Genomic DNA, 24,325 nt, shown 5'->3' with positions numbered 1-24,325 from the left:
CTTCATACCTTCCCAAAAGTGCATAAGCTGATTCTGGGCAGAGCAAATTCAGGCCTAGGAGAGGTCATTCTCCAGATTGCCTTTCAGTCCCTTTCTAATTCTGAGCGTCCAAAATTCTAAGCATAGCTAAAAGAGCACTAAAGAAAAACAAGAACGTGTGAAAATTAAACAACCTAAGCAGTCAACTCAGAAAGCTAGAAAAAGGTCAAAATAAACCTAAAGAAAACAGATGATTTCTAGGAAATCATATAAACTAAAATGAATCAATGAAAAGTAGAAAAGCTGACTTTAACTGGGTCAGAAACAGATTTTTAAAATTAAAAAATGAAAAATATAGGTATTCGGTGACTTTAAATGGAAAGAGTAAAAACCAAATAACCTAAACTAGTAGCTTAAAAATAAGCATATATATGACAAGAGAAGCTGAGAGATTCTAGGATGTTAACAGAAAATGTAGTAATGAAATCCACTATATTAAAAGCGGGGAGTGTAAGTGTAAAGTGTAAAAGTGTAAAGTGTAAAGCGGGGAGTTCCCATCGTGGCTCAGTGGTTAACGAATCCGACTAGGAACCACGGGGTTGCGGGTTCAATCCCTGGCCTTGCTCAGTGGGTTAACGATCCGGGCGTTGCAGTGAGCTGTGGTGTAGGTCGCAGACGCGGCTCGAATCCCAAGTTGCTGTGGCTCTGGCGTAGGCTGGCGGCTCAGCTCCAACTAGACCCTTAGCCTGGGAACCTCCATGTGCCGTGGGAAGTGGCCCTACAAAAGGCAAAAAGACAAAAAAAAAAAAAAAAGTGTAAAGGAGAAAAAATATATCAATAGTTGCCCAAATGTATTTGATAACATTTAATAATCATTCCTGATTTTTAAAAAAAAACTTTCTTAATTTGTAAGAACACATAACAAAAATACCAAACAAACATACTTAGTGGAAACATATTTTATTAAATTAACTCCTCATTTAGTTGCAAATACCCTCAGAGAGGAATTTGCCAGTGTCTTTCAAAATTATACATGCATTTACACTTTGAGCTAGCCATCTTATTTCTAAGAAAGTATCCCAGAGATAAGCTAGCATAATATAAAGTGATGTAGGAACAAGGCAATTCACTATGTATTCATTATATCACTATCTGTAACAGCAAAGGCTGTAAACCATGGAAAAAAGACATTAATGAACTACCTACCTACAGATGTTTTCAAAAAAGAGAAAGATCTGTATTTCATTCTAAAAACTAATCTCCAGAATATATTATTAATTGGGGAAAATTAAGAAACTTAAAAGGGAGTGTAGTATGATTTTTTTAAGAAACTGGGAGAAGCGTGAATATATTGATGTGTAGAAACATTTAAAGAACAAACCTTAGAGAGAGAAAGAACAGAAGTGAAGCAAACATCTCTGAACCACATTGTTTTATAACCTCAACTCTGGACCATATAAATATGGTATGTAATATTTTAATGTAAAAATAGAACCAAAGCAACCCTGAAAAATAAAAAAATCAACTGAAACAAATTACTCTAATTGCATATCATAACCACACAGAGCAGAATTATTTTAGGTGACTCACTTTTTCTCTCTAACATGATATATCCTAAGCACATAAAGAACCACAAGGAAAATATTAACTAAAAGAACATTCAATAGGTTATTAGTAATAATATCAGTATTATTGTTTGAAATCATTATATACTTTGATATTGTTTCAGCATAAGAAATGCAAGTATATAACCAAAAAAAGTTCATTAAAAATGCTAAGATCTGTAATTTAAATGAATGAATGATTTATTTCTACACCTAATAAAAATCTATAAAGTTCAAGGCTCTGCCCACTGAAAAGGAATGAAAACCCAAGAGCAATGTCCATCCCCAAGACCCAGCTCATGGTCTCTAAACACCACAGTGTGAGAACTAAAAGGGACCACAGTTCCTAGGGAGAATGGCCAGCTCCAGGTCTGGGCAGGAAACAGCAAGGAGAGTTTGAGGTATCTTGCAGTGTTAGAACACAAACAAGTTAAAAAAAAAAAAGAAAAAAAAGAACACAAATAAATTACCAAAGATGACTAGAGTCAAGTTAAAAGAACAGGAGCAAATGACCAATGACAGGACAATCTGAACATCACAACAACAGTAATAAGAACAATGACTGCAAGTAGACTAAAATGTATAACTTATATTTTAGGTTTAAATTTTAATCCATGAAATCATATTAATACTCTCCTTCCAAAAAAAACCTTACGAGTTGTCTTTAAAGACTATTTCAGCATTAATCCCTATTCTGTGAATTAATAAAGAATCAAGCATGTACCATGCCTTTCCTATATCAATTATATTTTATGGCAACTAAATAGTTGATAAGAGAAAACTTCTTTACAAAAGAGTGCTAATTCTAGGTTTAGAAGGAATGGCAGAATGGCATTTTGCAATTTCTAATAAAATACTAGATAGAAGTATCCATCGTCTAATAAACATTTATGATAGAAGGAGCAGATTGAAAAATCACTGAACCCACTGATCAATCTTAACATAATTAATATTTAAACAAATTTCTTGAAAGATACAAAATACCAAATCTCACACAAGAAAAAATAGATAACCTAAATAGCCCTACACCTACGAAAGAAATTGAAACTGTAGTTTAAAATCTCCCCACATGGAGTTCCCGTCGTGGCTCAGTGATTAACGAATCCAACTAGGAACCATGAGGTTGCAGGTTCAATCCCTGGCCTTACTCAGTGGGTTAAGGATCCAATGTTGCCATGAGCTGTGGTGTAGGTCGCAGGCACGGCTCGAATCCCGCATTGCTGTGGCTCTGGCGTAGGACAGTGGCTACAGCTCTGATTAGACCCGTAGCCTGGGAACCTCCATATGCCGCAGTAGCAGCCCTAGAAAAGACAAAAAAAAATTAATTAATTAATTAGTTAATTAAATAAAATCTCCCCACAAAGCAAGCTTCAGGCCTTGATGGCTTCACAGGTGAATTCCACTAACCACTTAAGAAAGAAATACTGCCAGTTCTATGAAGAATCCTCAAAAAAGTCAACAGTTAGGAATACTTCCCAATGCATTCTCTGAGATCAGCAGTGGCCTGAGACAAAAACCACATAAAGACATCACAAAACAGAATATATATCAGAAGAGAGGTAACAAAGATGACATTAAAAATCTCAATAAATGTGCAAAATTAGTATGAAGAAAATTCTGATACACTCCCAAAAGACACAAAAGTATTTGTTAACAAATTGACAGATATTCCACATTATTGGGTTAGGACAATTCAACAACAAAGTTGTCAATTCGCCGCATGTTAATATACACATTTAGCATATTCTTATAAAAGTGCGAATAAGCACAGAAAAACCTGTATCTTCTGAACCAAATGCAAAGAAGACTCAGAGAAGGAGGGAAGTGTATGTAAATGGCACAAAAACCAGCCTGAAGTAGATTCCCTGTGACCAAACAGGACAATGTTAGCTTCACAAAGAATAATGTCTGTAATTTATTATAAATTATTGAATTAAAAAAAACCCAAGAGTCCAAAGTGACACTACACAAGAAAGACAGAGAGGAGAGCACACCCTCAAAAATCATTCCCACCCTAGGAAGTAACTATTACATCAATTTCCTAATCTGAAAATTGGTGGCTAAAAGAGAAAGGATTAAAACATTCATTCTGCCATTATAAGAATTTACCCAGTTGATGAGGGAAAGATCTTTACAAAAGCTCAGCTAACCAAGGTGGACTTAATGACACAATTTCAAAATCACCATTTTCTAAACTCAAAAAAAACTGATTTAGGCAAGGAGTCTTAATGCATGTCAAATCCATTAGGTGAAAGAATTTGGGGGAACAATATATGTAGAAATGAAGTACATAATTTTGCCTATAAAATAGTCTTACAACAAATGTTAAACTTGAATCTATGCAAGTCTCTACATCAAATTTCAAGTTTATGGGATGCAGAGGAATGACACCAAGACAAAATAATCAGAGAAGCCAGAACTGCAAGCTGCATTCCTTCTTTCCCTCCTCTTGACTGAAGTCCCCTCCCTCCATCTACTCCAGTCTGTGTCTCAGCCTTGGTGAGAGTGATAAATGCTGGTGAGTTACAGACAGAGGGCTCATTTTCTTTCTTCTTATCCTGGATGGGCCCTACACTGGCCCTATTGGCAAATTTACCAAATTCCTTTGAGAAAGAGGAGAAGAAATCGGGGTGGAAGGTAGGGGGGATGTGGAGGGGCAAAGCGATAAGGAAAGTATCAGGAGAAGGCTGAATAGAGAATATTCCAAAAGTAGAGCAGGGGCAGTGGTGAGGAAGGAGACGGAGCCAGCATCTGAAGAGAAGAGATCTGGCTAAGGAACCTCCCCAGTCCTGGTGATTAGGGGTCTCGGTGGATGGAGGGCCAGTCTGAGGCGATTCTTAACTTAGATAGAAAAATGGGCCCCCTCGCCTCGTCAGCCTTTTCATTTCACAGTGAAACAAAACTCAATGAGTTTCACCTTTCTTGGTGAAGAGGTTGTCAAATGTACCACACAGGCAGAAAACTCCCCCGCTGTGCATATCGACATGGAGTTGGTAGCCATGCAGTCCATACTCTGGGCTATCATCCAAAAAGGGGGTATGAGGAGGCAGCTCGTAGGGGCTAAAAAAGCAAAACAAAACATACATGCGATCTGTCAACATCAGAGGTAAATCCTTGAACTGGAAATACTCTTTAAAAAAATAACTCTCATTCAAAGCACCAGCTCCCATCAACCTTCTATTGATTTCCAGTAACGTTCAATAATATAGGCTCACAAGAACGGCCCCGAGTTCATTTTACCACCTTCTATACAAACAGGGAAAGATGTGGGCTCCCAGGGCATCCGCCAGGCCACCAAGGCAGGACATGGCACTGAGGTGAGACCCTACCAGGGACAGCAGCTCTGCTCCCCATGGTCTTGGTGTCCAGAGGCCTGAACATTCAGCAGGAAAATGTCCCAAACAAACTTACACTCAGGAACCCAGCAAAAGACCCAAAGCCAGGATGACCAGGGTTTCATTCAGTAAGAAACATGTTACGACATAAGGTAACAAACTCAGAAGCATTCAGGAGCTTTTCAGGTTAAAAAATAAATTTAAAAAAGGCACGTGGGAGTCAGCCCCAGGGGAGGGGCGAGAGTTGCAGTGAAACAGAAAGCACAACCCCACCTGACAACCATCAAGTTCATTAATAGACACGCTGTACCCACCGAGTAAAAACACATCTGCAGGCCAGACCCAGTGGGCACAAGTCTGCCTGCCTCCCAGGCATGAAAATGCACATCAGTGCAAAGAACTTGAGGTATCTGGAGGCACTGGCATCCTGTAGCCAGGAAGCCACCCTGCCCTACAAATCACATTCCATGAAGTGCGGCATCTCTAACCCCAGCAAAAAAAGCAAAGAGCTACTTGTGGATAATCCAGTTATTTTAGCAACAGCTAAGTAATTATGCCTGTTGGCGTATGTGTGATGATTAAAAACAGAATGCTTTGCAGCTACTCTCAGGATATTAAGATGGTATTAACTACGAATCCTTTACACTGACTTTACAAAACAATACACCACATACAGATACATACACAGCAGCCGAGCCTAATGTGCTCCTCTCCACAAGGTGATGGAAATGAAGATTTGCCATAACAAAAGCCAGTTCTTCCTCCCTCTGAAAAGGTAATTTAAAAGAAGACAATTTTCAACTGAAATATTTTAATTTTTCACAAGGTCTCTGTGAAGAGCTCAGCACATTCATCTTACAGATACATGAGTTTTCTTACAACTCTAAGATTACCGCAGAGCAAGCGCATTATCACTGTCTAATAAGAATCATGTGTCATACCAACAGCAGGAGCACAAGGCACCCAAATATGTAGAGCATGTGGTACCAGGACTAACACCCTAGCACTTGTGAAACACCAAAGTGCTGTGCTCCATGCGATGACTGTGAAAAGACATACTGTTACTTCTAGGCTGTTTCAAACTCTTCCAAGATAAAGATGCCACTGGTAAGACCTTCACAAGGTCAGTCCCGAGGACCTGCTGGACCTACAAAGCCCACTCATATTGCAGGCTGGGCAACGGGACATGGGATCGCACAGGAGCCACACCCTTCCTCCCGGCACAGCTGCCCTGGCAGGTGTAGGTGACCCAGATGGTGAACTGATGCTGCCCTTTTCCAGTGGCTGACAGGACAATCAGGTCAACCAGGTCCTGGCATCTGCTCAGCCAACCCAAATGACCACTTCAAGAGCCCAGAGCAAGACAAGTGCTGCCTGGCCCCCAGCCACCTTGCACGGAGGCGTTGAGGGAACAAAGGCTGACCTGACAGCTACAGTGGGACAAGGGGAAAAAAGGCTGGGGAGGCTGTTGTGGAGACCTTGGTTCTACCCGGTCATCGTGTGCAGACACAAATCAACCAACCTCACAGCCACAGGTGCAGGCTTGAGAAGCTCAGGATACTGTCAGCTTCTCACTGAAGCTACTGGCCAGAAGATGGCCCCAGAGGAGAAGCCAGCGGACAAGAAGCCTCAGCGGGTGGGAAAGGAAACTCCTGACCACTGGGGCCTGGGGTCAAACACACAGGAAGATGCTCTGGCAGAGGAAGGACGAGAAAGCAGCAGAAGGCAGGCATGTGGACTGGCTGGCAAGAGAAAGGGGAAAGTCCCAGGCTATTAAAGGAGGCAGGTGACCTAACCACTCAGGTAGGAGCCAGCTGCACTATGGGCAGGGCAGAACAGCAGAGTACAGGGCCAGGTGGCTGGGGGCAGGAAGGTGGCAGGAGGGAGCCATCAGAGTCAGTGAGAGCCTAATGAGCTAAACCCTGTGCTTACCTGCCAGAGCCCCACCACGAGGCCAGGGTTCAGGCAGAAGATCCGGATGAGCCTGTCACAGCCAATCATGGTGGACTCAGTTAAATGACTCAGGTCATACTTTGCAATTAAAGAATGCCATCGAGGTCTTTGAACATCCATCAAAATAAAGGAGAGAGAAAAATGAGTTTTTGCATCTCTGTGTAGTCAATTCTCTTTTGTGTTTCTAAAAGAACTTTTAACCACATGCTAATCACATGGTGCTAATAAGGGCAAACAACCCATAGAAATAAAAGGCAAAATGGCTAAGTCCAAACTTCTCACCAATTATCTTATTCTTCCCTGCCCACCCCCATACTGTCAACTCTATGGCCCAGGCAGCAGTGAGCTGAAGAGGAAGAACCTCTTCTAGCCTCGCCCCCTCAAACCCTACACAACACTATGATCAGATCAGAAGTAGATTCTAAATACACAGCACTAGGTCAGGGAGGGAAACAATGAGCAAAGATGAAATCCCTTGAATGACACAAGAGTGGGTGGTCCAGAAGTGAGAATGAAGCCCACAGGTGGGGCTACGGCATATAAGGCAGTGAGAACAACGCCTGGGATGTGAACTGCAAAGTCAGAGTGGGCCGAGAGCACAAGGGAAGTGGCCAGAACAGTAAATCAATGCTGGAAGAGGAGGAGGAGGCAGCTACCACCTTCACAAGGGTTGTGCATTTTATGTCAGGAAGTCAGGATACTACACGCGCCACAGGTCAGCTTTTGGAAGAAAATTACCAGTGGTGAGAAAGTGAGCACAAGAGATTTCTTAGGAAAAGCAAAAGCCTTGTAATGAGTATGAACCCAAGGAAAAGCCACCTCATAAGAGAACATTAATAAGTACTCAGTGGGCATCAGCAAGAGGACACCCATGTATCTGATTTATGCATTTAACAATGAAATCTCTTGATCTTCACAGCAGCCATGCATTCTAAATGCTACACCATGACTGTCATCACCCAATTTTACAGATAAGGAAGGCATCAAGAGAGTAAGTCACCTGCACAAGACCACATATCCAGCAAGTTCAACAGAAAAGTATATTAAAAAATTAGTAATTATGACTTTATGATCTAATATTTAAATCATGATTACTGTATCATTTACTAAAGATGGAAAACATAATAGTTTTATATATCTTTGTGTTACAATGGTTAAAACTAAAATCCTCAAAAGGTCAGCCATCAATCACCCAGGAAATTGTTATGAGAATATCATTCCCTAAGCTATGGACAACCAGAAGAGGGAGCCAAGCTTAGGTTTAACCATCATTGTGATATACCCATTTTTTTTCCTATTCTAGAGTGATCCAGATTAAAGAGAGGCTTGAGGAAGCAATCAAATTAAAATACACCAGTGAGGAGTTCCCGTCGTGGCGCAGTGGTTAACGAATCTGACTAGGAACCATGAGGTTGCGGGTTCAGTCCCTGCCCTTGCTCAGTGGGTTAACGATCCAGCGTTGCCGTGAGCTGTGGTGTAGGTTGCAGACGCGGCTCGGATCCCGCGTTGCTGTGGCTCTGGCGTAGGCCAGTGGCTACATCTCCGATTGGACCCCTAGCCCGGGAACCTCCGTATGCTGTGGGAGCGGCCCAAGAAATAGAAAAAAAAAAAGAAAAAAAAGACAAACAAATAAAATAAAATAAAATAAAATACACCAGTGATATTTTTCAATGACAAAAGTACTACTAATTGGTATTTACATATAAGATGCTGTCACCTGAAAGTTCTGCTGAATCAGTACTTACCTGTTCTTGGTGGGGATTTTAGACCGGTCCATAAACACTGGTGTTACCCCACACAAATCTAAGGTTGACAGTGTGGCAAGACTCGGCCAGTTTTTGCCATACCACACAATCGTGACTGATGAATCGTTGATGGAAAGATCAACATGCTCCATAGTGTATTCTTTTCCACTTTTTTCTTTCACTATAATTACCCAACCTAAACCAGATATTCTGAAGAAAGAAAAGCAAGCAAAAATGTTTGCCTTGTGGCAAAACAAAACAAAAAAACCCCAAACCCACAGTCTATCACATGTCATCTCTAAAAGTACTGTGTTCCCTAAAAGCCAAAGTTCTGAGAACATAGCCGACATGGATTTTCAAGTCACTCACAGTTCTCTCCTAGGACCTTTCTCCTCACCTAACACACACTCGTGGGACAGCTGTGTGTCCCATGCTCTCTACAGAGACAAATAAAACAGAAGCGCTGCCCAGAGGAGGGTGCCTTGACGGTTTCTGCTGCACTAGAGCTGATTAGGCTGCTTCTGCTTTTCATAAACCTTTGGACCACATATAAAGCACAGGAAAATACTATGTATTTTGCAGATACACAAGAACACACACAGTATCAAACAGTCCGTCACAACATAAACTGCACATATGTCCTACATACACACTACTCTGGGCTTATTCCACCTTCTTTTTTAAAGCAACTGTACATTTAGCTGTGTAATAGTCTTCAGGGTGACCATATGCCCACCTCAGGAAGACAGGCATACCTGAGGGCCTCTTTGGTCTTAACCGGGAGGCCTGTGTAAGGGTTGACTGGTTTGAGAACTCGAGCTAGAGCTGCTTTTACAGATGCTATCTGTTTTGTAATATATTCTTTCTTCCAATATCCAGCTTCTTTATCCCCAACTGATAGTAAGTTCATAGACACGGCTGTCTTCTCTACTGAATTAACTTTCCAATTAGATCTTTTAGGTGAAAAGGCAGTTGAGTAGATTCTGATCCAAATAAAACTGGGGGGAAAGAGGATATATGTTAACTAAGAGACATTGCTGTGCACCTGTAATAGTAATATATTAAATGAGATAAATGGAAATTTTTGAATAGTCTAGTTCCAAGAACAAGTCAAGCTGAACATTTATAGTTGTTCATATATTAAGGTGAACTGTAGTTTGAGATAAGTGTTAGATTCACCAACACTAGAAACACATATTAACTGGAAAATCTTGTTTCCCAGGGTTGAGTTAAAATGAGCAATCTCATATTATCTGACATCATCCCAAATAAGAATCACCTTCTTACACCAATAATTGAATAGAAGATCTATTACAGAAAAAAGAAGTATACAACATGATTTCTTATCTTAAATATGTAGGTTATTTAAAAGATTTATACATACAGAGAGAAATATCAACAGTAACTGAACTGCATGTTATTTTTGTTTTCTGTATTTTAATTTTTTACCAATGAACAAGACTGCTTACACCAAAAAGGAAAAATGAAGACTATTAATAAAAAGTAACATGACAGTTAACATTTTTGAGTGTATATGTTAAGCACTGCTTCAGCACTCTGTGTGCATTAACTCATTCAACCCTCCCAGCAAACCTGTGAGGAAGCTACTACGATTGTCCCCACTGAACAGATGATGTGACTGAGCCCAGATGCAAAGTGACCTAGCCCAGGTGTGTGTTTGTAAGTCATGGAAGCAGCACTAAACCCATGCAGCCTTGGCCCCTGCCTCTCACTGCCTCTTCAACAGCACAAAGAAATGGGCTCAAGGAAAATAAACAACTGCATCCACACTCAGAGAGCCAATGGGCCACAACGCTGGAATTCCACTTCAGCTTCATCCCCAAGTCTGTGATCCTCCCACTCAGCACAAAGGGCCCAGGAAGGCATGGGAGAGAGTGGTGAGGGGGACTGGGCCCAGGGTCCCCCTCAGCCAACTTCTCCCCATTGGGAAGAGAAGTAGCATTTGTGAGGAAACTGAAGCAGGGTAGGTTAACATCAATGTCCTGATGTGAATGGCCAATTTTACGTAAATAAATGCAATTATTTGCTAACTTCTGTCTCTACATTTCTATTTAATGCAGAAAGGGGTGAGATGGCTAGTGGCCAAGAGAGAGCATGAGAAGGTGGCCCACTATAGGAGAGAGCGTGGAAGGAGGCTACCCCCTACAGAAGTGGGGGTGGGGGGCAGTGGGTACTGAGCATCAGGCCAGGTAGCCGCTGGAATGACCCTCTCAGGCTGGGCAGTATCTACAGCTTCTCAAACACAAGACTGGGGGAGGGTTGCCTCCAGGCATTCCTCAGATCTTCCAACAAATCCACAGGCAGTCATACCCCTACAGACATCCCTTTCTAGTACCAGTTTTCCAGGTCACTTCTCCCTTCACAAAAATCACTTCACACCAGGATTTTTACCTTATTTATGTTTCAGCTCAAAAATTTCTGGGCTTTCATACATGGCCTAATAGATGCAAAGTGATGATTAGTTGAGTATACGTAAGTCTTAGCTGTTTCATCAAGACCCCTTGAAGAGACACTTTTAAAAACTTCCTCTGCATAAAACCTTGCTCATGTTTTCTTCTAATTTATTTTACTCCTCATCTCACTCCACTTAAGTGTTCTTTTACTTCAGTAACATCTTCACTGAGTCCCATATCCCCACATCAGCACTACAGGAACTGCAGCTAATCATATTTTTTAGGCGCTTGAGTGAACAAAAACTGCAGAACCAACAGGGTCCCAGAGAAAGGCGGGGAATCTGCTGCCCCACACACCCTCTGGTACAATAACTACCCAACACTCATTTGATGAACCACTTTCACACATGTTACCTCAATTTACCATCAGTGGAGCCTCAAGAGGAAAAAATGTCGTATAGAATTAAAATGTTATATACATCTTGTTCCCCTTGATTATTTATAAAATACAAATGTCAAGTTTAAGATGCTTTGAACAGTCCCCAAACCCCCTTCCATTCATTTCTTGATCAAAAAATGCTCCACCTTGTTAAAAAGCTAAAGTGGGTTTAAGGACAAGAGAAATTTGTCCAAGGGATCATCAGTCAAGCAGAAAAACTTCAATCACATTGCTTAGGAAATGGGGCCAATTTAATGGTCTGATAAACAGTGTTTCCCAGAGGGCTGGGAAACAAAAAGCCCATGTGATGATCCAGATCCAGACGGACCCCTGCTTTCCCATCATCTCCACGTGGGACCGGTGCTCACACTGAGGGCTGCCCTGTACCAGGCAGGGAGGCATCCCCACTGACACAAGTGGGGCACAAGGGAGACCCCACCCCTATGACATGTCTCCTCATAAGTCAACAGTGTAACTGGCTACACTGTGTGCTCCTGCCCTCTCTTCAAAGCAAGCCTTAGAAAGTACCATTAGCTTTTCATCTATCATTTGCCTATCCAATTGTTAATACATCTGAGGTCAGACCAGTCTGAGGACTGCCTGGGAAATCAGACTATGACTCTCAAAAATACAATTCAACTTGTACAATTATGATTCATCCTCAAAAAATAAAATAAACATAAGAGTAACTTCATAAGAAGCTCAGTTTTTACAGGACAACATTCCAGAAAGTGGGAAAGACACATAATCAATAATAAAAGTCTGCCAAGAACAGGACCCAAACCTCAGCATAAGCCCAAACCTGCTGAGAGGCCCAGTGCCTAAACCATGTGGGCCTTGAAGTTAAGTGCACAGAGGGTTAGAAATTAAGAAATTTATCACTGATTATCTAAAGAGTCTGAGTTCTATGCTTGAATAAAGAATCTCCAAAAAGCTGCAGTTTGGGACATTTAGTTGGAAAATGCCTCACTGCACTTTGCCTTAGTGAATGTCTTCAACTCTTACTGAGGGTCATTAAGAAAGAGAACCCCCAAGTGCTCTGCATTACTTCCAGAACTATTTCATGAAAGGATGCTATGTGTGTAAACTGACACAGAAATGTATTCTCTAGTATAGAAAAAAAACCTTTTAAAATTAAGAACCATCCTGTCCAGAGAACAGTATATGGCCTTTCTTATTAGCATGACCTGGAAAAATGTTTAAAACACAGACTGCAGAGCAGAGAGTCAGAATCTGAAGAAATGTACACCAGGGATCCAAATGTCTTTTGTAAACCCTCCCACCCCCCAGCTGGTTCTGGTGCAGTCATTCTGGGGAACCACTGGACAGGTGCCTCTTGTTCGCTGTGTTCCAAGACCCACAACATCAAGCCCTGCCTCCGTCACTCTCGTTTCCTCACCTATTTAACCACTGGGAAAATCTGCATTCCCCCATCCTGACCTTTTCCCTGGTTGATATGGTGGAATCTCTGTAGAAGCAATACATGTCTGATCTTTTGATGCTGACCGGGAGAGGGACCTCAAAGTGAAGATGCCATAACACTTACCAGAAGTTAGCAGAATTCCATTGCCTTGTCACCAAGATAAAACTGAGGTGAAGGAGTTCCTGTTGTGGTTAACGAATCCGACTAGGAACCATGAGATTGCGGGTTCGATCCCTGGCCGCACTCAGTGGGTTAAGGATCCAGTGTTGCCAATAAGCTGTGGTGTAGGTCACAGACACGGCTAGGATCTTGAGTTGTTGTGGCTCTGGTGAAGGTCGGCAGCTACAGCTCCAATTAGACCCCTAGCCTGGGAACCTCCATATGCTGCACATGCAGCCCTAGAAAAGACAAAAAAAAAAAACTGCAGACAAAGATCACAGCGATGGAACAGAAGAGGGGTCTCACTCCTCTTTCTGCAGATGCCCAGGCAAGCTCTGCTGGCTCCAGTCCCCAGAAGCAAAGGCCTATGAGTGCACTCTCTCACCTGGCCCACCCCCACACTTCCCAGCAAGCAAGGTTCATGGCTGGCAGGCCTGGGTTCTCCCCAAGCCTCCCTAATGGAGCCACATTCTTATCTTCTTTTAGGACCTGCTTCTGAGGCCAGGGCTAGGGTTAATCAGAGAAGGCCCCTCAGGGCCCCCGCAGACTGGGTGCCCTTAGGGAAGAGCAAGACCTCCTGGCCAACAGACCAAAAGCCACTTTCACCAACAGCTACACCAATAACAAGCGTGATCTTTTTCAGTTCATGTAGTATTTCTTTCTTCAAGTACATCAATACAAATCTTTGAAAATATCATACATTAGACATATTTCTACTCATGTCCAAACCTACTTTTGAAATTCTTTTGAATTTTTTAAAAAACGGTTAAAAAGCTCTTAACTAGTCTTTACAACTTTCATCAAGACACCATCAAATACAACAGAGAGGTTTGGTTTTCTCCTTACTTGTCATTGGCCAGATGATAAAAGCGCCTGTTCACACATCCCATGCACAGCAAGGTCACAGCATCCAAGTAGAACAAGATCTTCAGCAGGATTTCTGAAGGCAGACTGAGAGGGGAGAGGTCAGAGGGGTGCCCAGAAAACCACTGGCCTCAAGGCAGTAACACAAGATCACTGAGCACAGATTGGCAACAGCGCTGGAAATACTGTGGCAATAAACAAATGGTGATGCAGAGACAGAAGTTGAGACAATGATGTTGGAAAATGGTGCTGACAGATGTGCTGATGCAGGGTGGTCACAAAGCTTCAGTTTGTTTTAAAAAAAAATGCACTATCTGTGAAGCATAAAGTGAAGCACAAGGAAATAGGGTCTGTGTTAATAAGAAAAACTCACAATCCCCCTCCCATGCTAGAGACAGCAAAGTTGCAAAAAAAAAAAAAAAAAAAAAAAAACACACTTTGTGACCTTTTAAATTATCCAGTGCATACAGTTTTTATATTTTGATTCAACTATTTCACAAAAAGTCATAGTCATTACTTTTTAAATCAGTGTTTTTAAACAAACATAATTGGGCTTAAATAAAACATTTCAGAAAGGTATCTAGTAACTGTAAGAATCACTTAATTGGGGAGTTCCCATCATGGCTCAGCAAAAACGACTCTGACTAGCATCCATGAGGATGCAGGTACAATCTCTGGCATTACTCAGTGAGTTAAGGATCCAGAGTTGCAGTGAGCTGTGGTATAGGTCAAAGACACAGCTCAGATCCAATTTGACCCCTAGCCTGGGAACCTCCATATGCTGTGATTGTGGCCCTAAAAGAAAAAAACAAAAAAAAAAGAATTATTTAATTGGACTAAAACCTCATTCAAGATGGGCATTAGCCAGGTTTTACTCTCCTACCCACAGACAAACATAGAAGGGATGGGGAGTTCCCGTCGTGGCGCAGTGGTTAACGAACCCGACTAGGAACCATGAGGTTGCGGGTTCGGTCCCTGCCCTTGCTCAGTGGGTTAACGATCTGGTGTTGCCGTGAGCTGTGGTGTAGGTTGCAGACGCGGCTCGGATCCCACGTTGCTGTGGCTCTGGTGTAGGCCGGTGGCTACAACTCCAATTCGACCCCTAGCCTGGGAACCTCCATATGCCGCGGGAGCGGCCCAAGAAATAGCTAAAAAGACAAAAAAAAAAAAGGGGGATGGGAGGGTCCTCTCCAGGTACTTCCAGCAAAAGAAGAAAACCTCCATTTCATGGTTAAAAGAGTTGATCTCAAAGATGTTCTTGTTATGATCTCATAACAGTTCTTCAAAGCTGGTACAATGTTCACACCCATACTGGGTTCCTTTCTATTGGATTCTAGAAAGGAACAGGTGGGGATGGGGTCAGTGGGGAGAGAAAGAGACAGAGGAAGGTGAGGGGTAGGACAATAAGAAAATCTGCTCAAGAAAGTGTCATCTGTGATGCTCATTCTCAGCTTGTGGCAACCCCAAAGACCCACTGCAGTCCTTCACAGCTGTCCTGCTCCCTGTTCCCTTGGGAAAGCCCACCCCTGCAAAGCTGCATCTGGACCCACGATCAGGTCCTCAGGCCCTTTCCTACCCAGGGGTTCAGCCCTTCCAGCCCTGCCTCCCCCTCCTGCTACTGCTCTTCCCCATCACCCACATCAGCCTCCAAAGACCCTCCCCAAATGCCACATCCTAAAATGATGCTCTCCTGACCCCATCTTCCCCCACAACTGCCAAGCTTCTGGGAAAGAACCAAAGAAAATTCCAAAGCCCTGTCCACAGCTGCTGCCTCCCCTACCTTGCCTTCCACCTTCTTTTTGTTTTTTACATTTCAGGGTAAAAAATAATCATCTAGCCCCCATTACTTTCCACTGGCCTGAAACAGCTTTGAGGCTGCCCCCCTCCACTGCCCTCAGCACCACCTATCCAGCAGCCATCCCTCTCCTGGTCACACAACACCCCTTCTCCTTTCTAGGACCTCTCTGGTCTTTCCTGGCTCCCCAGCTGGTTTTAAACATCCTAGGCCCTCTGCACTTGCTCCCAAGTCCCCTCCACTTTCACCTCTGCACTCTGCCCAAGATGTCCCATTGCCTCTCATAGCTGTGGACCTCACAGACCTGCCCCAAACCAGCCCACCATCCATCAGCATCCCACTCCTGTGTCCAGGAGTCTGCTGTCATGCTCCTGCTCCCAATCCCAGTGCTTTCCAGCCCAACAAGCAGCACCTCCATGTACACACCACTCAAGCCAATAGTTTGGGACATATGTCTGCTTCCACATCTAATTCACAAACAAGTCATGTCAGTTATGCCCAAATATATCTCAATTTTGCCAGTGTTTCCCCATCCCCCCATCTTTTAGAGAAGAGAGACAGGTGAACAAGGTAATTCTAGAAATCAAATGACATCACACCTCTGTGCTTAAAATCGTCACATTGTGAATAAGATCCAGACTCCTACCCACATCCTGGGAGGCCTGGGGCCGCCTCCCTTCATTCACCCACTGCCCGCTGCCTGGCACCGATGCTCCTCCTGCAAGGCAAGGCCTGCTCTCTGCCCACCTGGATTCCCCACTCTGGATGTACTTCTCCGAGCTTTCATCTCCATCTTCATTCTCAGCTTAAATGTCAGCTTCTCAGAGAAGTCCTTCCTGCCCACCCACCCCCACTGCGCCAGATTATGGAGCCCATGTGTTTTCTCAATAACACATATCCCAGCTTCTAATCCATTGCTTGTTTTAATCTATCTCCCATAAGACCGTAAGCCTCATGAGGACATAGACAAAGAGGGACCCTCTGTCTTCCCCCCGAGGCACAGCCCTGGTGCAGAGAAGGTCCTTGGATTCTGATGGATGGATCAGCTGAAGGAAACCTTGTTCCATCTCTCACATCAGATTATTTCATGACAGGTTCTATCCCAAGTTTACAGTTCAAAGCTTACACTGATGTTCTTAATTAAATCTTTCTTTTTTGGCTTTTTGTTTCTTTTTAAAAACACAATAAAAGTGCGCACACTCTCAGCTGAGCTAGTTATGATATGGTATTAAAAGCCCAAACCCTGAAATCAGGCAGCTTAGTATGAATCTGAATTTCCCAGTGGGTAGACCATGTGAGCCTCACTCCCTGCACTGTAAGATGCCCACAGCAGCACCAGCTCGCAGGCCTCTAAAGAATGCTTAGCACATAGCTAGTGCTCCAAAAATGTTAGGACAGTAAGAATTCGCAGGCCTTTCAGCATTAATTTCAAATAATAAATTTTTATTAAGTTTCTACAGATCCTGTTGCTGAAGGTCACAGCACGAATGTACCATGGCAAAATGGGTTCCCAAAATACTGAGAGCTGAGAGGTTCAGAAACATCCTGAGCTTTCAGAAGAACAGACTTTAATCTTCTTCCTCCTTTTTTAAGGGTCTTTATCAACTGGAAAGTGAATAATTTTGAAGAAGACTTTTCACAAAGGAAAATTAAATTAATTGTCACTTTTAGAAGTTTAACTTCATGAAACTAGTCTAACGATGACAGTGGTGACAGGCTGATGACTCACATCAAATTCTCTGTGTTGTACATTCTTCCCACACAATTCTATTCTTAGAGAACCTGAAAATAGCAACCTGGTATATCCAGCATTAAACTTTCTCTACTAACTCCCCCCAAGAGCCCTGGTGGGTGGCAGACTACGCCTGCCCCTTACCTGTCCAGAGACACAGAGCAGCCAGTGTGGAATTTCTCACAGCGCACATCCCGTTGGACACAGTGATTCTGAGCAGCACAGCCTGCAGCCAGTCTGACACCCAGGCCCATTCTGAAAGCAGATGTGGAAAATACAAATTACAATGAAAGGTAAACTGTCTGTTCCTGTTTACAAAACTCTAGACTGTTCCCTGGGACGCTCCATCTAAAGAAAGAGAGGGAGGGACGAAGAGAGGGAGGGAGGGAGGGACTATGAAACATTCAGTGTCCCATGTAAACCTGAAAACTGGCCTCACTCTGATGAAGTTTATTACAGGCTGTCACCCCATCAAAGGGATGCTTAAAACGTACTGAATGGATACAAAAAAGAAAAAGATAAGCTCTACCAATGGTCCAGTTCCAATAACACAACAGAAACCTAGTAAACATAACATCAGTAGAGGAAAAACAACTTCTGTGAACCAGAGCTGCTATCCCAATCCCAGACTGCTGATCTTTGAGGGAAAAGGCCGACTCCAGCTCTTCCTTTGGCTGTCACAGCCACAGGTGTGCCAAACACTCATCCTCAACTCTGTCTACATTCTAACATCTCCTGTTCAATGGAATAGGTCAATAGGTCTTAATTGGTCATCTTTTTTTATTTTAGTGGTAAATAATAAACATAAAATAATAGTGAATCTTACAATCAATGGCTTTTAATATTTGATGAAATAGAATATGATATTTTATGCAGTTAGTCCTTTTCAGGGGTTCCTAAAATATATTTACATTAAAATCAGTCCTCAAAACCAGCAGTACTCAACAGCAGCTTGGCAGGGGTCTGAAGTGCCCAGAAAGCTATGGAGCTCACAGCCTCTCACTTGCAGGCAGCTGCCCACAGAGAGCACTCCTGGTGCACATGTGACTTCTCTTGGTAAGATTTAGAATCTGATTCTTTACCCCCTCACTCCCCACCCTCTCCACACACACCAGTCATTGACCCACCTACGGGCCAGTGTGCTAAAATCTAGAGTGCAAACCATCCACATGTTAGTTCATCAGCTCTATGGCTCTAAGTATGTACTTTGTTCACCAAAATTTAACCACCCCTACACGTTTTTCCTACCAAGATGATTTCATGGGATTTTTCTTTTCAGAAACAAGCATAACGCCTGGCACGTGGTAAGACCACAATAAACAGTAGCTATCCTCTGCACACTGGCATCTCAACCGAGGAGAGGCTGAAAACAGTAAACCCTCCCAGTTCCTGCTGCTAGCCATGCCTCTCCAGTGAGCTTCAGCAAAAGGCACTCAAGGTGCTCTTCATCTTTTCTAACTTCCTAGCCAACGAGTAAGAGCAGAACCAGTGGTTTTCAATCTGTGCTCTGCAGAAAGTGCAGAAAGGGGGTGGAGGGTGGGGCCAGCGAGAGAGGCTAATTTGGAAAGCTTCACAATCTCCCTCTCCCCCTTTAATCAGAGAAGTCCACCTCTGCTTCTGCTGACAATTTTATTTAAGCGAAGATTCACACAATAGAAAAGCTTCAAGTCCACGGACCTGGCTCTAACACAGTAATCAGAGATAAAATACAATTTCCTAATTGTATTATTTTCCTAGAGCTGCCTTAACAAAGTATCTTAAACTAGTTGGCTTAGTACAAAAGAAACTTACTGTCTCACAGACCTTCGAGTCAAAAGCCCCAAAACCAGGTGTTGGGAAAGCCACACTTCCTCCCAAGGCTCTAGGGCAGACCTTCCTCACCTGTCCCCTCTGGGAGTTGCCCACAATCCTTGCTGTTAATTTGCAGCAGCTAAGCTAGCTCCAATCTCTGCTCTATCCTTACATGGCCATCTTCCTACTGATGATCGTCACATTCAGTTTAGGACACACCCTAATTCAGCATGACCTCATCTTAATTAATTACATCTGCAGAAACCCTATTTCCAACTAAAGTCACATCCTGAGGTTCTGAGTGGACATGAATTTTGGAGGAAAGAGAACCTCTTCCCAATTCAACACAATATACAGTTTTTTCAAGTATTTTAAAGTGATTTAAAAGCATTCTGTATTTTAAGTGGTTAACTACTCTTGTAAACTCTACATGACCTGTCTTACATATTCAAAGAGAATATCTTCAGGAGACAAAGGTTTCTGATACTTAAGTTTTAAGTAAACAGAATTTCTATTACTCTTCCATCAAATAATAGTATCTATTCAGAGTTCCCAGTCAGTGGCTTTTAGACTCCTACAAGTGTGAAGGGTCATGACAAGAAGACTGAGTCTGAATGACTGAGGAACGACTGAGGGACGTCTCTCACTGATACTATTTTTTAAACTTAATATTGCTGTGGTTGATCAAATATAAATTTGTTTATAGCAGCATTGGTAAACTGATAATAGCTTTTTGCCATTATGTATTTCCTTAATCAAAAGATGCCAAAAGAAAATCAAAATTACTCTAAGCCTTTCCAAGGGAATGGAAGAAAACATAAATTAATACAATATATCGACCAATTTCAATCTACCGCATTGGCAAAGACCAAATAAATGTAAGGACAGGGTAGCTCTGTTGCAAACAAACAAGTATTCTCCTTCACTGCTGAGAGCACAAATTGCTACAAACGGTATGGAAAGCCAAGTCCAGTATATATCAAGATCCTTAAAAGACACCTATGTTTTCTGTAGGCCAAGGATTCCACACTTTGAAATAAATTCCAAGGCAAGAAAATGAGCCCAAAGACTTCGCTCCAGAACCTCCATCACTCAAGTTCCTGCTGTGGTAGTGGGTTAAGGATCCGACATCGCCGCAGCTGTGGCATAGGTCACAACTCCTGCATAGATTCAGTCCTTGACATGGGAACTTCCTGTAAGCCAAGGGTGCAAGTGAACAAGAAAAAAAAAAAAAAAAAGGCAGCTTGGGAGTACGGTAGTACAGTTTCACAGCACAATTCTTTAGGCTGGAGCTGTGATTCTCAAAGATCTCCACACCATTCTGGGTACCAGGCCCCCCAAATCTGGGAGAATAGCCTGCAGAAAGCTCAAAACTTCCTTAAATCCCTTATTTAATATTAAAAATTAATGCAAATGTTGCATTCTATTGTATTATGTGTCTTGCAAAAACACATCATAGGGAGTTCCCTGATGGTCTAGTGATTAGGATTCAGCTTTTTCACCACTGTGAACCAGGTTCAATCCCTGGTCTGAGAACTGAGATCCCACATCAAGCTGATGCACATGGCAGCCAAAAAAAAAAAGAGTATTCTATCACTCACCATTTATTTAATATTTTTCACCAAAGTTGTGACATTAATTTTCCATGTCAGGAAGGTGTCCCTCTGCATCCCCTGCCCACTGGCTCCTATCTATTTGAGAAGTACAGCCTATTTGTCACTGTTTTGTTTCCCCATAATTAAAATAGGTCTCTGGAGTCCCTCATTTCCAGAACAGAAGACTGAGGCTCTAAGGAGGTGACCAACAGCGACTTTGTTAAGGTCCCAGCTGGAGGCCAAGAGACCCAGGACCCTCCCTTCCTGATTGTCCTTCCAGAGCTCTTTCTACTTTGTTATTATACATATTATCAGAATGGATTTTCAGAGCACATCTCTATTTCTCCAAAAAATAAACTAACTGCTCACTTTAAAGGGCCACACAATTAACAATCAGTAAGTTCCATACACGTCCTCACATAGATCCATATATCTACAAAGTACAGTACATATTTGGCTGATATAATCAGTAAGATGACATTTAGTTTAAAATGGCGTTGGTTGCCCTGTGGTTCTATGAGCTAAGGATTCAGTGCTGTCACTGCTGTGGCTCTATCTACAACTGTGGTATAGGTTTTTCACCTGACCCAGAAATTTCTGCACGCCACAGGTATGCCAAAAAATAAATACATAAATAAATAAAACTGCTTTTTTTTTTCAAGTGACAAACTTTACCTTATCACTTCGAATAAGTTCAGAATTTTAAAAACCAACTTCCTAGGCCTGATTTTTAATATCTGATAAATCAAAGAAATTAGACCAAAAATTAATCCATCTTGGGAGTTTCCGTCATGGCTCAGTGGTTAAAGAATCTGACTAAGAACCTTGAGGTTGCGGGTTCGATTCCTGGCCTTGCTCAGTGGGTCAGGGATCCGGCGTTGCCATGAGCTGTGGTGTAGGTCGCAGACGCGGCTCGGATCCCGGCCTTGCTGTGGCTGTGGCATAGGCCGGTGGCTACAGCTCCGATTGGACCCCTAGCCTGGGAACCTCCATATGCCGTGGGAGCAACCCAAGAAATAGCAAAAAAGACAAAAAAAAAATTAATCCATCTTGATATGATTTCTGCTATATTTCTTACAATTTAAGATATTTATTCATATTCACATTTTATGTTAAAAAGATTTACACATATCACATATTTTGTGTGATTCCTTGTTAAAATCTAATTTTTCTTCATTGAGACATTAAAAATAACCACCTACTTTGACTATAATCAATCATTCTTAGGAGCTGACTTTTCTTTAACAAAAGAACTTATATATCACTAAATCACAGCTTGACATGCAGACTCCCATGCCAGGCATAATTACAGGCACTCTAATTACACCATTTCAACAAAAAGTTCACTCAACTTACAAAGTAATAGAAGATTCATCATATAACAATCATTCTGCTTCCCACTAACAGCATTATATATAAAAACTAATTTTAGTAGCAGTGGCAAATTGATTTAAAGTTCAAGCTTCCTATTTTAAATTCCAGTCTCTCTCTCCTACATAATAGAAATTTTGCAGGCATTGTCACCATTTTGTCATAAGGCTTGTGATTTGTCTAACATTATAGCTGTTGTTAAGAATTGACTATTACTGTGTTACTAAGGGACAGGACTGCTTCTGAAACCTGAGTAAGTGGGGTAACAGGTCCTAGGATGAATGTAAGACATAGTTCTGGAGATTCCGGTGGAATATATAACTTAAGTAGTTGAGCTGATAAGTAACAGAATACTTTTTTATGCTTAAACATAGATATTTGGTTTATTAGAAGGCATAATATGTGTGACTTTTTGTGTCCACAAATTGAGAAGACTTACAACCAAAAAGGCAGTGCTCAAGAATGAAAACGGTAAACTCTGGTCATGGCACAGAGGAAATGAATCTGACTAGTATCCATGAGGACACAGGCTTGATACCTGGCCTTGCTCAGCGGGTTAAGGATCTGGTGTTGCTGTGAGTTGAGGTGTAGGTCACAGACCCAGCTCGGATCCAGCGTTGCTGTGGCTGTGGTGTAGGCCATCAGCTACAGTTTCAATTAAACCCCCAGCCTGGGCACTTCCATATGCCCCAGGTGCAGCCCTAAAAAGACAAAAAAAAAAAAAAGAATGCAAACGGTCTTTAGCATTAACCCTCCACCTGCTAATCTAACTGGAATGATGGGTGCAGAGCTAAGAACAGCTCACGATAAAAGAGGGATTTAATACGGTATCACAATAGTATTCAGATGCTTTTGACAAACTGGGTCTCTCACTTTGTGAAGTAAGCCATTAACCTTGGAGTTAAGCTGCCAAGTTCCTTTTGGAAAGCAACTGCTTCCTCCTGTCCCCTGTTCCTTCCTCATCTCACCCTTCAAAGCTGCCTTTTCTCATTGTAGAAGAGGGGCACTCTTCAATTCCAGGGTACTCCGTAAGAAATGGAGCAGAGATGAGCCCCCCAGACACCAGAACTTGATACCATACGCCCCGCCCTAGCGCCTGGGCAGGAAAACGGCAGAAAAGGACTAGGGGCTGAGCACTAACGGGTGTCTGTCTAGAAAGCAACCCTCCTAGGTTTGCTTTGGAAAGCAGACTGGCCTTGAGGTCGGAAGTGCAGCTCCCAGACCAACCTGCCTAACAAAGAGTTATCTGGTTAGGGGTTGAGCATTAACCCTCCACCTGCTAATCTAACTGGAATGATGGGTGCAGAGCTAAGAACAGCTTACAAACCGCGCTCAGGAGAAAAAACATTTTTAAGAGTATATTCTACTTCTCTAGGATATAAAGTCAAGAAAAAGACAAAATGTGATTCCTGGTGCCAGAATAAGGAAGCAACTTCGGGAACACGTTCCGTAGAGGGGGCCGCTCGCACCTACCTCCGCAGGTGGAGCGCATCAACGCTGCGCCTCTCCCGAGGGCTGCTCGGGGTCTCGGGCTTACACGCCCCAGCTTCGGGCAGGGCCCATTAACTTAATGAACTGAGGGGAAAATATTCCCGAGAAGCTCCACTACTTGAATTTATTTGGGGTAGCCCCAAGCTCCCAAGCTTTAGAAACTTTTTCCCGCCGGCCTTCCAGACATTTCTCGCGCTAAAAGCAGCGGGGCAGAACCAATGAAAATCAAAGGAAAGGGAGGCGGGGGAGTAAGAAACTTCCCTTACGGGGGACTCCCTGGGCTCACACCCCCGCCGGCAGTACCCTGCCCGCGGCCCCCGAGAGTCACCTGAACCCCGCGCTCCTGGCGGCTTCTCCCGCGCTCCCGGGGGCCCAGAAGTCGCCGCCAATCCGCGGGCGCCGAGCCAGGAGGCCGAGCCAGTACTGCTGCAGGAGCCGGCCGCGTCCAGTCGCCATGGAGACCCAGCTGGAGCACCAGCAGCGCCCTCCTCCTTCCTACCGTCGCACCGCCCAGGGTCACGCCCACTCGACGCCAGCGCACGCCCCGACGTGCGTACGCAACGGAGGGGCGGGGTCAAGAACCACACCGCCTTTCCACTCGGAGTGGTTCTAGGAACGTATGGGGCCCGGTTTCT

At 43.0% G+C, this 24,325-nt stretch overlaps 1 protein-coding gene across 9 annotated transcripts in view; it reads right to left on the bottom strand.

Annotated features, from left to right (window-relative positions):
- FBXO15 (F-box protein 15) overlaps positions 1-24,187 on the bottom strand; it is a 42,384-nt gene extending 18,197 nt beyond the window's left edge. For 3 of the 9 annotated variants that reach the window (XM_084977007.1, XM_084977011.1, XM_021099187.2), the window contains exons 1-8: positions 23,673-24,187; positions 17,587-17,697; positions 13,898-14,002; positions 9,372-9,614; positions 8,617-8,826; positions 6,851-6,977; positions 5,603-5,685; positions 4,501-4,643 (exon numbers count right to left, since the gene is read on the bottom strand). In XM_084977007.1, coding sequence (XP_084833133.1) covers positions 4,501-4,643; positions 5,603-5,685; positions 6,851-6,977; positions 8,617-8,826; positions 9,372-9,614; positions 13,898-14,002; positions 17,587-17,696 — 1,021 coding nt within the window. In that variant the 5' untranslated portion in view covers position 17,697; positions 23,673-24,187. The remainder of the gene's footprint in view (positions 1-4,500; positions 4,644-5,602; positions 5,686-6,850; positions 6,978-8,616; positions 8,827-9,371; positions 9,615-13,897; positions 14,003-17,586; positions 17,698-23,672) is intronic. The other 6 variants (XM_005659828.4, XM_084977006.1, XM_021099181.2 and 3 more) reach the window with 4 other exon arrangements.
- Positions 24,188-24,325: the final 138 nt, after the last annotated feature.

This window comes from Sus scrofa, chromosome 1, assembly GCF_054392235.1.
Source record: "Sus scrofa isolate SSC_HxYL_T2T_F1_AM1 chromosome 1, Sscrofa_HxYL_maternal_Yorkshire_Landrace_v2.0, whole genome shotgun sequence".
Lineage (NCBI taxonomy): Eukaryota > Metazoa > Chordata > Mammalia > Artiodactyla > Suidae > Sus > Sus scrofa.
The sequence above is the reverse complement of the archived record's forward strand: the minus strand, read 5'-3'. Positions and strand labels throughout refer to the sequence as shown.